This window comes from Alligator sinensis, unplaced genomic scaffold (genome assembly GCF_000455745.1).
Source record: "Alligator sinensis unplaced genomic scaffold, ASM45574v1 scaffold48_1, whole genome shotgun sequence".
NCBI classification, from domain to species: Eukaryota; Metazoa; Chordata; order Crocodylia; family Alligatoridae; genus Alligator; species Alligator sinensis.
The window spans coordinates 190471-207300 of NW_005842541.1; the positions used below are offsets into that span (position 1 = coordinate 190471).

A 16830-nucleotide genomic window follows, 5' to 3' on the forward strand; every position below is an offset into this window, starting at 1 on the left:
AGGGGTACGTCGGGGTTGCGCTCGGTGACGGGAAGAAAGATCGATAGGTGATCAGTCTATCGATCGGCAGCCGCAAGTCAGATAACTTCAGAGACACTCTGCAGCATGCTCAAAGCTCTTCGACTTGGGCGGAAGTCACGCGGAATTTTAAACGGCCAGCGAGCCAATTACTAGTTGCCTTGTGTGAATAATTTAACACTGGCCAATAGCGGGGCACAAATTTGCATCTGAATAGCGGAAACTCTTTGCACCGTGCATTTCTGTGCTGCAAAGAAGAAATGCATCCTGCAAAGGAAACTGCAAATTGGCGGGAACTCTCCTGCACGCGGGTTCTCAATTGCAGCAGAACACTCTGCCATGCAAAGGAGCTCTCATGTGGCCAGGAAATTCCATAGTGCCGAGGCACAAAAATCACTGGGTCGTGACAAATAGGATGAAGTTTAACAAGGATAAGGTTTAACAGGTGTTGTATCTGGGGAGGAAGAATCATCAGCACTTCTATAGTCTGGGAGGGACCATTCTAAGCAGCACAACCGCGGAAAGGGACTTCAGAGTAATAATTGACCCCAAAATGAACATGAGTCACCAGTGTGATGATGTAATAAATAAAGCTAACCACACTCTCTTGTATAAGTAGGTGCATCACAAACAGGTCTAGGGAGGTGATACTTCCCCTCTATGTGGCATTGGTCAGGCCGCAGCTGGAGTACTGCGTCCAGTTTTGGTCGCTGCACTTTAGGAGGGATGTGGATGGCCTGGAGAGGGTTCAGAGGAGGGCCACCCATCTGGTTAAAGGCCTCCAGAAAAAACCCTAAGTGGACTGACTGGGAGTCCTGAACCTCTTTAGCCTCCACAAGAGGAGGCTGAGAGGTGATCTTGTGGCTGCCTACAAACTCATCGGCGGGAAGTGGGGGATATGATGTTTACCAGGGCGACAGTCGGCGTAACTAGAAACAATGGACACAAGTTAAAAGAGAGCAAATTCAGGCTGGACATCAGGAAAAAGTTCTTTACAGTGAGGATCACCAAAATATGGAATAGGCTTCCAAGGGAGGTGGTGTTGTCACCTTCCTTGAAAATATTCAAAAGGAGATTGGACAGACACCTGGCTGGGGTCATCTGACCCCAGTGCTCTTTCCTGCCCAGGGCAGGGGGTCAGACTCGATGATCTAATAGGTCCCTTCTGACCCTAATAATTATGAAACATTTACCATGAGAGATGCACACCAAGTGCGGATACATACACATCCATTGCCCTCGTCTATGACTACAGATTTATTGTAACTTCCCCCTCTATGATATATTGGTAAGTATCTGGCTTTAAGCGTAATGTTTTTGCTTAAAGCATGTCTTCATGACACAAAAATCCAAGGCCTGTTCTCCGTTCACACATGGACGCTGAGATGGCCTCATGTCCTAAGGGTGTTTTTCTAGCCCGATGCCTATTCGTTTGGGGGAACAACCACACTTTCATGGATATGAGCTCCCAACACAAATATAGGATACATCAGTTCTTCAGCATTACTAATAGCATCAATCTGCATTCTAACCATCATGGTGGTAGGATCAAATTCAAATTCTACCAACTGGTTATAAGGTTGAAGCCACTCTGGTTGTCCAGTTTTAATGCCAATTTGTCTTTTCAATTCCACTGAAAATGCCAATTTTCTTCTTGCTCTACAGTGCTTTTCACAATTCCCAGTGACCAGAGTTGAGCCTGGACACACACAATGGTTTCAGATACATCTCACTGTAAGGCTAGCAGGGTATCAGTCAGTGTCATCACATCTTCCCCTTGGGCATGTTTGAATGCTTGCATGGCATAAGCCAAATTTAGCTGTACCCTACTGGTTACTTCTAGGCTGTCCTGAAGAGGCACATTTAAATGCTGTAGGGTAGTTCCCAATGAGCCAAGTTTATTGACTAAAATCTCCTGATAAATGGTATTTAAAAGTTCCCTTCCTGTGCCTGCTGCACCCAAGACAATATTGACAGCTGAGGCCGAGCTCAGTGGGACTGATTTATAAATGAGGCCCAGGCCCTCCGTCCCTGCAAAAAGGGATGTAGCATGCAGCACATTTTGGATAGATTTTACTGTCATTGACCAGGGTCAAATTCACTATGACCTCCCATTGATTTCTTGAGACATTTAACAACATCTTAACGGGCAGATCTTCTTTTACTACCACCATGCCAGTTGGATGCCACTCAGAGGTGCCCTTGACCATAACATCAATCTGCAGCTTAGATCCTTCTCCACTACAATTCAATGCATATAGCTCCCAGGTACCTGAATTTTGCAAGGTAAGGATTAGTGTCACATTCATCTGGGCAACTGTGCTTTCTCTGGCCCTAACATTAAAAACATGCCTTCCCATTGGAATATCCAGGATTGGGGGTGCCTGACCCCAACTCACATTTATGTTTATCCACACAGAGAATACTCTATTTCCTTCTGGTTGCCATGGGGTAACATCCCACCCTACCTTCCCTCATGGTGGCAGGGATGAGCAACATGGAACTGGGAAGGATAGGTGATGTTCCCCAGAGTGCTGAGGGAATTAGCAGGGGTCGTTGCGGGACCCCTGGCACACCTTTACGAACACTCATGGTGCTCTGGCGAGGTGTCAGAGGACTGGAAAAGGGCCAATGTGGTCCCCATTTTCAAAAGGAGAACCCAGGAAACTACAGGCCTGTTAGTCTTACCTTGATCCTGGGGAAGCTCTTTGTGAAAATTATCCAGGAGCACATCTGTGAGGAACCAGCAGGGGAGATCATGCTTAGGGGCAACCAACATGGGTTCATTCAAGGCAGGTCCTGTCAGACCAACCTGGTGGCCTTCTATGACCAGGTCACAAAATCCTTGGATGCAGGTGTCACAGTGGATGTAGTCTTTCTGGACTTTAGGGAGGCCTTTGACACTGTCTCTCACCCCATTCTCATTAAAAAATTAGGTGACTGTGGCGTTGATGCCTACACAGTCAGATGGGTCACAAATTGGCTGGAGGGCCGCACCCAGAGAGTGGTGGTGGATGGGTCTTTTTTGACCCAGAGGGATGTGGGCAGTGGGGTCCCCCAGGGCTCAGTCCTCAGGCCCGCACTGTTCAATATCTTCATCAGCGACTTGGACGAGGGGGTGAAAAGCACCTTGTTCACATTCGTGGATGACACTAAGAGGTGGGGGGATGTGGGCACACTAGAAGGGAGGAATAGGCTGCAATTGGACCTAGACAGGTTACAGGGGTGGGCAGGTGAGAACAGGATGCGTTTCAACACTGACAAGTGCAAGGTGCTGCACCTGGGGAGAAAGAACCAGCAGCAGACCTACACGCTGGGGAGCTCCCTTCTTGTCAGTGCAGATGCAGAAAAGGATCTTGGTGTCATTATTGATTCCAAGATGAACATGGGCCGACAGTGCGGGGACGCGGTCAGGAAGGCCAACCGCACCTTGTCATCAGATGCATCACGAACAGGTCCAAGGAGGTGATCCTCCCCCTCTATGCGACACTGGTCAGGCCGCAGTTGGAGTACTGCATCCATTTCTGGGCGCTGCACTTCAGGAGGGATGTGGATAGCATGGAGAGGGTCCAGAGGAGGGCCATCCACATGATCAGGGGGCAGCAAGGCAGGCCCTACGAGCAGAGGCTACAGGACCTGAACCTGTTCAGCCTCCACAAGAGAAGGCTGAGAGGGGATCTGGTGGCCATCTACAAACTGGCCAAGGGGGACCAGCAGGCAATGAGACAGTCCCTGTTCCCCCGAGCACTACTGAGAGTAATGAGGAATAATGGCGATAAGTTGACTGAGAGTAGATTCAGGCTAGATATCAGGAGGTGCTACTTCACAGTCAGGGCAGCTAGGATCTGGAACCAACTTCCAAGGGAAGTGGTGCTCATTCCTACCCTGGGGGTCTTCAAAAGGAGGCTGGATAATCACCTGGCTGGGGTCGTTTGACCCCAGCATTCTTTCCTGTCATGGCAGGGGGGGGAGACTTTATGATCTGCTCAGGTCCTTTCCGACCCTACCTACTATGAAACTGTTAATTAGCATCTGCAGCCATGGCGAAGTCACTCCATTTCCCCGCCCCATAGCCACCCTGTCAGGGGGTGACATCTGTCTCTGTCTCCACCCCTTCGGTGGCACTTTTGCATCTGGTCTGAAATAGCTCACCTCATCTTGTGGTTCCCCATATCCCCATATGAGCTTGGTTACTGCCTGGGTGAATTCCATTGATACTGTGATGTGACCCAAAACATGTGGTTAGCGGGTAACTTGAACCTTTGGTCTTTTTCCCATTGGGCTCTCCTTATATATAGACAATGTTGATCAGGGGACCCCTGCAAATCTTGTTCGGTCAGCCCTTCCACATCATCTGATGGGAGTAGTTCAGGGCTTAATCACTTTGTGGTTTGAATGCTATTAGATCTGCAGTATGTGATTTGTAAACAGCAGGCTTGATCTCCATTAGGATGCCACCATTCTGCTCCTTGTTCCAAATCTTTATACAAATTATAGGAATTAATAAAGCTACATTGCATTACTATTCCTACTATAAAAAGCTTAGAATACATCTCTAGCACAAATAAAGCAAAACAAAAAGAAAGAAAAATGAACGGTCTTTGGTATGGCCAAACTCTCTTGGAGGCCCAGGAGGCGATGCTCCACTTTCTGCAAGACAAAACACAGAGAAGGGCCTGAGCCCCTTGTTAATTAGTCACTTTTCCACCTTTTTAGTTGTGATTCATGGGGGCATTTCTGAAAACACTCCTTGTCTTCAGCAAGTTCCACCTGATATACCATAGGGCTGGCTTTATTTATAATCTGAACCGGCCCATTCCAGACAGGTGCTAGCTTTCCACCAGTCTGAGTGGTGGCCCTGTACATTACTTTATCTCCTACTTGCCACTCCTGAGGGTATAAGACCAGTCCCAAGTACTGATCCATCTTTTCAGTGTTCGCACTCAGCGCCACAGCTACTTGTTTCTGTGTTTCAGAAATGGTGTGAAGCAGCTTCTGAAACCATTGATTTGCAAGCACCCTGGGTTGCAGCCCATTTGGAGAGTCCCCTCCTAGCCACCAGTGTTTAGGGAGGAGCATCATATGTCCTGTCATTGCTTCATGTGGAATAATCTTGTGAGAGGCTAGAGTACTGTGGATAACCATTAAGACAAGGGGTAGTGCTTCATCCCAGTCTTCTCCTTGCTGCTGTATGACTTCCTTCAACATCAATTTTAGGGTTCTGTTGGTTCTTTCTACCAACCCAGAACTCTGAGGATGACCTGGGAGATGCACTTTCTGCTTTATGCCTAGGGCCTGGCACACCCGTTTTATAATTTCCCCCACAAAGCTAGGTCCCTGATCAGAGTCAATTGCTTTAGGTAAATCAAACCTGCTAAACACGTGCTCCATCAGGACCTGTCCGAGCATCGTTCCTCCGAGTTGGCACAGCCTCGGTCCATTTGGTGAAGTGATCTACTACCAGTAAACAATACTTGAACCCTCTTTTGCTGTGGGCAGGTCGATGTAAAGTTTGTTCCATGGGCCTTCAATCCGCTGATGACCCAGAGGACCCTTAACAATCTCGGTGTCTGGACTGTAAGCAACGCAGGGAAGGCAGTTGTTAACACACTGCTCCACATCCTCTTGCATCTTGGGCCACCAGCCTGCTGCCTGTGCCCATGTCAGTGTTTTATCAATCCCTGGGTGTCCTTGGTTGTCTACCGGTCAGGATCAGTTCATCCCGGATCCCTGCAGGGACCACCCATACAGTAGCCTCTTCACCATTCTCCTTCTGGGCCACGATGAGCCCATCTGGGTTTTTCCAGACCTTCTAGCCTCAGGATTCTGTTCGCTGCACCAGCTCTATGATAGAGGGAGCTGCTTGCTGCAGACTTATTAAATCTGTGTCAGGGAGCACCTTTTGTTTAACAGGGGCTACAGGATTGGCCCTTGCCATTTCTGGGTTCTCTGGCTTCCACAGTTGGCCTTCGACTGCGTCTCTCTTTGCTTCTGCATCCACTATCTGATTCCACTCGACATACAGCCCCTCTCTTGCATTTGCCTTTACTTTTCCCATCGCTGGGCTGTTCCCCAGTTGTACCTCAGTACCTCTGCATGCATCACAGGGTTACCACCTACTGTTTTCATTCCTCTTTTCTCAGACTGGCAACCAATCTGACAGAGCTCTGATAACCCAATCTGAATCAGATAATTACCACTCAATTGCTGATAACTCCAGGGCCTGTGCCACCGCAACAACTTCAGCTGCCTGCGCCAAATGTGGCTTATATTTCCCTATTGTAACCTGAATAGGTTGTGCATCTTGACCAGGAGGTGGCACTAGTACCACCGCAAATCCAGTCTGTGGTTCCCTTCCTTCATAATAACTTGACCCATCAATAGCCCACAACTGCTGTTGCTCTCAATCCATTTTCTCGAGAGGTATGACCCTGAAAGGAAACTTGTCAGGCCTATATTGCTATGGGAGGGAGCACAGGTGTTGAGCTCCCTCTATGACCAAGGCATATAGCGCAGGGAACAGACTGGGTGCTTTCTCCACCTGCACATTGTGATTCAGTAGTGCTGAAGTCCACATAATCAACTGGGGGGAATGACACTCACTCCTCATTTGCCTTTCCAGACAACACATACTTCACCAGTGCATGTGTTGTCTTAAGAACCACTGGGGGCATCCCAACCAAATACTCCCAATAGACATTAGGGCCGGAAGGGACCTCGAAGATCATCAAGTCCAGCCCCCTGCCCCAGGGGCAGGAAGTCAGCTAGGGTCAAAGGATCCCAGCAAGATAAACATCCAAATGTTTCTTGAATGAGTCCAGAGTAGGTGCCTGCACCACTTCTGGAGGGAGTCTATTCCAGGTCTTGGGGGCTCAAACTGTAAAGAAATTTTTTCTTATGTCCAGCCTAAAATGGTCTTGTAGGAGTTTATGAACGTTAGTCCTTGTTTTTCCTTGGGGTGCTGTGGTGAACAGATGTCCTCCCATATCCTGATGTACACCCCTTATGTACTTATAAGCAGCCACCAGGTCGCCCCTGAGCCTGCACTTTTCCAGACTGAAGTGTCCCGTGGCTCTCAGCCTCTCTTCATAAGGCCTGTTCTCTTGCCCTCTGATCATGCGCGTGGATCTCCTCTGGACTCTCTCAAGCTTCTCCACATCCTTCTTGAATTGTAGAGCCCAGCACTGGATGCAGTACTCCAGCTGTGGCTTCACCAAGGCCAAGTACAGTAGAAGGATGAAATCCTGAGATTTACTTGAGAAGCATCTATAGATGCAAGCCAGGGTTTTGTTTGCTTTACCAGCTGTGACATCGCATTGGTGGTTCATGTTCATCTTGTGGTCAATCATGACCCCCAAGTCTCTTTCAGCAGTGGTGCTAGCAAGCGTAACACTGCCAAGCCTGTAAGTATGCTGCGGAGTTTTTTTCCCCAAGGTGGAGTACCTTACATGTATCGGTATTGAACATCACCAGGTTTGTGTCCTCCCATTTACTAAGTTTATCCAATGCTGGAGTGCCCACACCAGGACGAGAACTTCTCTCTCACAGGAGCACTCCTGTTCCACCAGGATGAGGACCCTGGAGGCATATGCCACTGGTCACAAACCTGTACCATGATCTTGCATCAGGACTGCTCCTTTGCCTCGGGAGGTTGATCCCAACTGGAGCACAAACGGGTGGCCATATCGAGGGTATGCCAGAGCTGGGGCTAGGGCCAGTACCTCCTTCAGTGCTGCTACTGCCGAGCCCTGCTCTGGTCCCCAGCTCCAAGGTTCCCCCTTTTGAAGCAGACGATACTATGGCTCCACCTGTGAGGCATAATCCTCAATTAATTCTCTGGAAAGACCAGTCGAGCCTAGAAAAGTTCTCAGAGTGGTAATATCCATGGGTCTTGGCAATTGTACAATTAGCGTGACCTTATCTTGGTCAGGGAACTGTCCTTCTTCCCCTAGCTGTATCCCCAGGTATTTACAGGAGGTTGTAACTAGCTGTGCCTTCCTGGGGTTTACCTTGAACCCTGTCTCTTGGATAATCAGTAGCACTCTCTCGGTATGGTCCAAGCACTCCTGCCTCTTCCTACCAAGCACCAGAATATCATCTATGTCGGACAACACATACCTCTGGTCCCCATCTGTCAACCTTGTCCACATCTTAACCACATGATGATGGCATATGGCAGGGGAATTATGGAATCCCTGTGGAACCTGAGTGAAGGTATACTGTGTAGCTTGAAAAGTGAAAGCAAACCTATACTAACAATCAGGGTGCAGAGTGTTTGCAAAGGACACATTAGACAAGTCCAGCACTGAGAACCACCTTGCTCCTTCACTGATAGATACTATAATCTCTGGGTACTTGGCTGCCACAGGTACTCAGGGTGGTATCACCTTATTGAGAACCTGATAGTCCACTGTCAGCCACCAGATTTTCCCATCACTTTTCCACACTGGCCAGGTGGGACTATTATTTCTGCTCAGCCTTTCAACCAGCACTCCTTGCTCCACCAGATCATCAGTGACTTTCCTGATATCACTGACTGCTTCCTCTGGGAACCTGTACTGCTGCTGAGGAGCTGGATCCCCTCCTTCTACCTTTTCCAATGCCTGAATCTTACTACTCTCACTCTTACTCTGTGCCCAGACTGACTGGACCTGCTGCGCTAGATCCTGTACAGCAAGACTCCAGTCCTCTGGAAGTGCCAGAGGCTCAACTGCCTTCAGGGCAGCACACCGATGCACTGCTTCAGTCACTACTCCTGCACCAGAATCAGGGCTTTCCACTTGCCTAAGCTCTCAGTTAACCAAGTCTATTCTCAGAGACAACTGTAGTGTAGCAATACCTAGGATCCCTGCCCTACTCAATTCTGCTAGAGCAATTCCAAATTCAATTTGACCTGTCAGGGGGGTCATACTCATCTTCCCATTAAAGCCTTCCAACATCCTGCATTCAGCAGTTGCGTTGATGTTTCAAATTTCAAATTCAAAAGTGACACAGAGGCACCTGTATCCACTAGCACTGGCTGAGTCCCTGTAGCCCCGTTGTTGTCTTCCCACCAGACTGTAACCACTGGCCATCCTCACTGATCTATTTTGACAGGCGCCACAATTTCAGAGAATGAGACTGGAACAATGGGGCACCCCTATTGGAAAACCCCAGGACAGGGTTTTTCACTTCCTCTTCCCCTCCCTTCTTCTTCTTGTCCCTGTGAACTGCCAGCCTGCGCAATAACTCTGCGATCGGTTTTCCATCAATATTATCCCTATTCTCATACTTCAACAACTGCCTCCACACTCCCAGCCTTTTGGGGTCATCCAGCCATCTCCCTGGAAATGTTCCCTGCCGACCTCTACCATGGCCACCTGCAATGGCTGCAACCTTTCTTCCTGCCTTAACTTCCCAAAAATCTTGGACACAAGATTGCAAGCATCTGTTAACTGGTGTTCTATTGGGAACATAGCTAGCAAGCTTTTGTCTGGGAAGTACACCATCAACACATCCCTGTACAGGTCAGCCATATTTCTCCATACCCCACACTTGGCATCACTGCACAAGTCACTGTCTAGACCAAGGTTGTCCCAATACCCTAAGGAGGAGAGATCATAGGGTGGGGGAAACAGCTCAGGATCATCTTCAGGGAATCTTTACAGTAGCCACAATTCCCTGAGCTCCCAACAACTGCTTCCTGAGTTTCCCTATTTCCTGGTAGCACTTCAGGTAGCTCACCTTTTCCTGAGCTGTCTCCTTAAGGACCTGTCATATCCCTTGCTCTGTTCTGGCCTTCCAAGCCTGCACCACCTCTTTTAGCTAGTGACATTCCAGATCCTTTTCATCTACTTTTCTCATAGCAGCCTGAACCTCCACCACCTTATCCAGAGTCTGACTTACCATAGATTGAGCCTGCACCTGCCACCTCTACACATCCTTACTCAGTGTGGCATTAACACTCTTCTCCTCAGCCAATTCTCTCTGCAGCCTGGATACCTCTTCATGCAAAGATTTGCGCAGTAGTAAAAGCCCATACAGCGCAGCTCCTTTATGCTTGCTCGTATCAAGTTTGGGCTTTACACTATCAGGCATATCCCAAGCTGACTGCAGCTCGCTCCATGCACTCCGACCTTTAAGCTTGTCAGAGGACCACAGCTGCTCATAACCAGCCTCCTGCACAAAAGATTTTAACGCAGACATAGTTACTTAGGTTAATATCCTGGTTGAAACTACTACACAGTTTTACCTTGCCAACAGGTCTCCACCAGCAGTTCCACAGCCTTACTCCACTACGAGTCTTGGCTGACCCCTTTAGAGAGGTTCACTCTGTATCAGCAAACCTTGAGTTTCTTTGCTTGAGTGTCTGACATCAGCAACCTTGGAGGTTGGGAGCCGCCAATTGTCCCCTTGCTGTTTAGAAAACTCTTCCTTTTGTATTCTTTCTTCTCCAATGGCTCTTCATTTTTGGGCATTGTTAATTAGTCATCCTGCGGTCGTCATACTGTCCACGTCCTGTATTGTCAGCCAAAATCCCATTTTCATAAACCTATCACGTGCCCACATCCTAATTTGGGGCATTACTAGTGTCCTCCTAATTTGGTCTGTTCCCCCAAAACCGGAAAGCTTAAGGCTTTTTGCAAGCAGGTACTGCGGTCCTGAAGCCAGGCCTATCTCTATTATGAAAATAAAATGTGGATGTTTTCAGTTACCCAGGATGTGTATATGGTGGCCTTGCTGTTTGCCTGCCTGGGTTAGGCACCCTGTCTGCTTTTGAAGGTTATGAGAACTGTGTAAGGAAACAGGTTTTTAGAAATCAATTAACTCTTGCTGCTATAACCATTATTCTAATGCATACATATATTACCTATGAGCCAATCCCAAAAGCAAACCTCTGAATATCATTTTCTAGCCATCAGCCAGAATCTTCCTTGCCAGAACCCTCTCCTAAGGCCCAAGGGCTAGGAGCCTGCCATACTGTTGGTGTGTGGAGAATGGAAGTCTGTGCAGGGGCCAGTGTCCCCACATACCTCACTGGGGAGATGAGAGGGTTTGAATTTCCTGAGTCCCTGGCCTTGACGCCAAGGTTTGCCCCATGTTATGCAGCCCCAGTCAGGGCCAGGGCTCCAGGATACTGGACATACACAAGAAAATGATGGGACCTAGCCCAAGAAGCTTAAATTCTAGACATAAAACAAGAGACAATGAGTTGAAAAAGGCTAAGGGGAGCTGGTGAGAAAACCATGAGACAGCACTGCTTAGGATAACAGTCTCTGCACCCAGGGTCCTCCCCCATATTTTTCCATAAGGATCACAATGAAAGGTGGTGCTAAGAGGCACTGGAAGGCCAATGAAGGTTGCACAGAGCTCTTCTCACATGGGAGGGCCAGAGGGAGAGAAAGCATCACAGTGCTTGTTGAAAATCTAATGAGTGGAAAAGAAGTGTGGACAGGTCAGGGAGGCACGGTGTGTGTGTGTGGGCAAGGGGAACCTGGAGTAAGACCATGAGCAGGGGCAAGAGCAGGCCAGGAGGGTGCCCTTTGTGGTGCCAGTTTGTATAGATGGAAGGGTCAGAAACAGTCCTGCCAGCCCCTTGGGTGAGTGCAGGTGCCAGGAAGGAGAGGCGCAGCTCCTTTACTGCCCTGGATCCCCGGAGAACATATTTCTTCAGTCCTCATGGAACAGGGGGTCTGTGGGGTGGGAGGGAAGGGCACGTGGTGGTGAGACTGTAACCCCCTGACGGCGGGGCCCATGCCCCTCACAGGAAAGCCATGCTCAGCCTGTGCCTGGAGAACGCGGAGCTGAAGGAGCAGATGGGGGAGGCGACGTCGTCGGCGGAGTATGGGGAGCGCGAGGAGGAGAAGGCTGAGACAGGGGCAGGCGAGGCCCCGAAGCCCGAGCTCAGGCGGCTGCAGCGGAAACTACGCAATGCGGAGACCATCATCGCCCTCCTCAAGGAGCAGCTGGCGCTGCACAGCCGAGAGGACAAGAGTGGACTTGGCCCCCAGGTCACGGCCGGCATGGCCAGGGAGGTGGTTGAGCGGCTCCATGTGGAGGTGGGGACGGCCCCGGCAAAACGTCCTGCTGTGGAGGGGCAGCCCCACGAGGATGCAGCCAAGAGACCCTGCCCTCAGTCGCCAGATCTGGCTTGTGGCCCACCGCGAGCTCCCACAGAAGGAAGCCAGGTAAGATAGTCACCTGGCTGGGGTCATCTGACCTTGGTCCTCTGTCCTGCCAGGGGCAGGGGGTCGGACACGATGATCCATTGTGGTCCCTTCCGACTCTACAATCTATGAATCTAAACACCTTTGGCTTGGTGTTGGAGGGGGTAAGGAGCAGCCCCTTGCTGTGTCTTGCCCTGGCCCGCATGGGGCAGGCTCCACTTGCTGGAGAAGTGGGGTGGAGCTCACCCCGTGTAGCTGTGAACTGGGGAGAGGGGAGATGGGAGTCTGAGGCCTCCTCTAGCCAGCCAGAGGCAAGGGAAAAGATGGCCATTGGGGTCAGCCCCATGGCTCGTCCCTGATGACTTCTCAGTCCTGCTTCCCCTCAGAGATCAATTCATTGCCCCTGTCCTGTCCCTGGTTTGCCTCTGCCTGCATCTTTCTGGTGTATTTGACTTCACTGGGGAAACCTCTTTCTCTCCCTTCCCTCCACCCCCAGTCTCTCTGCTGCATCCAGGCCCCTTCCCGCTCCATCCAAGTTGCATCCACTCCCTTTCCCTCCTTTGTCTGTGTGTCTCCTGCAACCACTTCCTTCCTTTGTCTGTGTGTCTGATCTGTCCACGCTCCTCCCCATCTGTCGGTCTGCTGTGCCTACACCCCTTCCCACATAGACCTGTTTGCTTGCTCTGTCCCTGCCTGCTGCCCCCTCCATTTCTGGGTCAGTTGTGCCCCTGAGTCTGGTCTGCAGCTCTTGGCCCTGTGCTCTCCCAGGTCTGGCTGTGGCTGTCCAATGTGCTTTGGGTAGCTAGTCCCAAGGGAGAGGGGATGGGCTAGGGTGGGGCAATGCTGTCCTTGGAGAGGGGAACTGCTTTGGGACAGACCGGGCTCCACCAGAGCTGTAGCTGGGCAGGGCGAGGCTGGAGGGGCCAGCCAGGGCTTGGTGCAGTGACTCACACGCTTCTTGTTCCAGCTGTGTGGGGCGGCTGCACATGACTGCATGTTTCCTTCCCGCCAGGCACAGGCCAATCTCCAGAGCAGCTTCTGGACGCAGTTGGGGGAGTCTGGCTCTGGGCAGTCAGCACAGCAGCGTCTCTCCCAGCCAGCTCAGGGCAGGCAGCACTACCAGGAGCTACAGGACAAGCTGGCGGTGTCGGAGGCCACAGTCCGGGCCCAGGCTGAGCAGCTGGAGCAGTACCGGACCCTGCTCAGTGAGTCAGCGTCTTGTGCCCTATGAGCCACGGTCAGGGGGAGGGAGGGTGCAGGGGTCTGTGCACAGCCCACATGGGAGATACTTAGCCTCTGGGTCTCTGTGCTGGGCTGAGGCCAGGGCTGTGGGCTGGACTGGGGAAGGGGTAATCCCAAATCCCAGCTGTGGGATGTGGGAGGAGCAGGTCTATGTGTGGAGCCCTGATATGGGCCAAGTAGAAAGAACTGTGCTATTTGGGGCCCTGCTGTTTTTAGCTTCCTGTGACCATGCCTGTGGGCCCAATCCTAGCTGGGGATCCAGGCTCTGTATCCTGTGTATGTCTGTATGCCTGCCTCTTGCGGCCTGTAGCTCCCCAATGGAGGGCTCCCCTCTGTCCCTGTAGCAGCAGGGGTTGGCAGTTCCCAGGTGACAGCAAAGGCTTCTTGGGCTCCTGCCTGTGGTCAATGGGTGCAATGTGCTTTGGGGGCCCAGGCTAACGGAGAGGCTCTTTCCCATGGCAGGTGAACCTCTGGTCCAGCAGGACAGCAAGCAGGTGCAAGTGGACCTCCAAGATCTGGGCTACGAGACGTGTGGGAGGAGTGAAACCGAGGCCGACCGGGAGGAAACCACCAGTCCTGGTAGGGAGAGTAGGCCAGGACCTGGCCTCCCAGTGAGACAGCAGTACTGGGGCTGCCTGTTGTGCTCAGGGCTAAAGCAGAACAAAATCCTCGAGAAGCCAGTGTGGTCCCTTCTCTGATCTGCAGGGACTCATGTGGCTAGGGCTCCCAGTGGCTTTTGCAGCACAGCTGGCTCCTTGGGGAAACAACCCAGCCAGGCACACTACGCCCTGGGCTTTCCCACCCTATTCTTTCTAGTGTTTTTTTGCCATCATTGGGGCAGGGCCTAAGGGTCCTATTGAGCTGGGTGCTCATGCACCCTCCCACCAGAACTATCAGCTCGAATGGACAAGGCAGATGCAAGCTGGGACAAAGGAAGGGGCAATTGTTCCTATTTTGCAGCTGGACAGGCTGGGGGAGGGGGAATAAAGGACTTGCCCAAGGTCACCCAGAGAGTCTGTGGCAGAGGAAGGAATTGAAGCCAGAGTCCCAGCCAACTGCCCCCTCTACGGGACCAACCTCCTCCCACCCCAAGTATCCTGGATCTGGTGCACATATTCACTGTGTTGTTGCCAAGCATTTGCTCTTAAATCGGCTATTAATTTTGTGGGACCTACAAAAACCAGGTTTATGTTCGCCTCATACATTAATGGTGTCATTAACCGTGCTTGTTTCCAGTGCTCTGGAGAGCCTCCCAGCTGTTTCACTGTGCCCTGGGGCTCCCCTCACAGCCCACAGCAACCTGGGGGAGATAAATTATCTCCCTTGTCTGCCTCCTAGTGCTTGTACTTAACAGAGCTCTGAATTTGAGTTTTCCCCTTATAGGAGCGGTTCTTAACCTTTTTTGTACCAGGACCCATTTGTAAACATTGATGGCCAGTCCCGACCCAGTGCCCCTCACTCCTGACCTGCTGCCCCTCACCCCTAGGCCCCAGCTCCCCAGTGTGTGGAGCATGAGGTGGGTGTGTGGGGCAGGGTGTGTGCGTGTGGGGCATGAGGGGCCCAAGCAGCCCCAAACTGCCCCTTGCAGGTTGGAACTCTGCCAGCCTGCAAGGGAAAAGCCTCAGTTTCCCATGTTTTTCTCCTTTAAAGGAGAATCCGTTTTTGTTCATAACCTTTTCATATATTCTTGCGACCCATGACCCACGGGTTGGGAAACACTGGTCTCTAGGAGCTGAGGCTAAAACTGCTCCCCTTGAGTCCTGGTATTGCAGCCCCCTGCCAAACAGTGGCCCTGAGCCCTCAGCAGCAGAGTAAGACCCCTCACAGCAGGCTTGCTGAGCAAGCAGCGGCCTCACCCATGCCCTTCTGTTTCCCTAGAGTGTGAGGAGCCAGATGTGTTCAGCAAGGCCAGCCTGACTGAGGAGCTGAGTTCCCAGTGCAAGCTCTTGGCATCTGCAGTCAGCCATTCCCCTCTGGGTGGTCCCTTAAAGAGTCAGCTACAAACCCTGGGCTTTGACCAGCTGCAGGACATCCCGGTTCTCCAGCAGCACATCCAGGACTTGCGAGCACAGCTGCAGAACGCCAACAAGGTCATCCAGAGCCTGCAGCGCCGTGGACGCTCCTTCTCTGCTACCAGTGACTATGCGTCAGGCACAGAACGGCCCCACAAGCTGAAGCCAGGCTGTGTACCAGATGGCTCACCTGCCCGCAGTGCGACTGACGAGGATGAGGGCTGGCAGTCTGATGGCTTCAGCGCCTTCTGCCCCCCAGCACTTCAGGCTAGCTGGGACCTTGAGCGCCTTGTACAGAGAGTGTCGCTACTGGAAGCCCAGCTGCCCAAGCCCAAGCCAGGAGGGATGCTGCCTCAGGAGCTGAGATCCACTGTCTGGCCAGGGTAAGGCAGCAGGGGATTCTGGGGTGCCTAGAGGTGGAGAAGGTGTAGGTGAAGAGAATGGCATTGGTTCTGAGGGAGCAATACCATCTCCAACAGCTGAGACTCTGGAGCAGGAAGTCATGGTGCCTACATTTCCTAACATGGGCAACCTCCCTACTGCCAAGTGACTCCACTGGCTGGGCACAGCCCTATATAGTTAGCCTGGCTAATACCAGCTAGGTTCCTAGAGCGCCTCCAGGCCTGTTGTCTCTGGCCTTTGCCCATACCTATATGCTGTGTCCACTGTAGTGGGTACTATTGGGGTTCTCCATCTGCCTACGAAAGGGATCTCTATGAAGGGATCCCATGCCGTGCTTTTGCCTTGGGCATAGGGCTCTTGGAGTCTGTTCCCTACCATCAGGTGGCTGAGTAGTCTCACCTCACCCCCTAGGGTAGTCAGAATCTCTTCCTCAGCTTGGCCATGCTTGTGTTCACTGTGTGTGAAAGAACATGCAGGCACCTGCTCTTGGGAGGAGCAGCCAGGTCCCCGTGGTTTGCCTTGAGGAAGGACAGGCCGGGAAGAGATTGCCTCACCATCCCACTAATCCCCACCAACCTTTCCCCTAGGAAATATGATTCTCTGATCCAAGCCCAGGCCCGGGAGCTCTCTCACCTGCGCCAGAAGCTGCGGGAGGGCCGTGGAGTGAGTCACACCCTCACCCAGCACCTCAAGGATACAACCAAGTCCTTTGAGGAGCTTCTGCGGGGCACTGACATCGACTACTACATGGGCCAGAGCTTCCGGGAGCACCTGGCACAGGGCAACCAGTTGGCTGAGAGACTGAGCAGCAAGCTGAGCAGCAGTATGTTGGTACCACCGTTTACTCACAGCCTCACTATGGGGAAAGGCTTTAGGCACAGGGTGTGGTTAGCCAGTGGAACTCACTACCACTGTCAAGGGCTTCTGAGGGTTCCTCCAGGATAGCCACAGCTGTGGGGCTTAACATAAGGCTGATGGGTCAGAGTAGATCCTGCTGGAGGGGAAAGGGG

The 16830-nt window shown here is 51.5% G+C and overlaps 1 protein-coding gene across 1 annotated transcript in view; it reads left to right on the top strand.

The window, feature by feature from the left end:
• LOC102386112 (myomegalin-like) overlaps nucleotides 1-16830 on the top strand; it is a 113256-nt gene that overhangs the window by 71046 nt on the left and 25380 nt on the right. The window contains 5 exon segments of the mRNA XM_025213595.1: nucleotides 11765-12185; nucleotides 13177-13369; nucleotides 13869-13985; nucleotides 15285-15801; nucleotides 16408-16643. Of these exon segments, the coding sequence (XP_025069380.1) occupies nucleotides 11765-12185; nucleotides 13177-13369; nucleotides 13869-13985; nucleotides 15285-15801; nucleotides 16408-16643 (1484 nt within the window).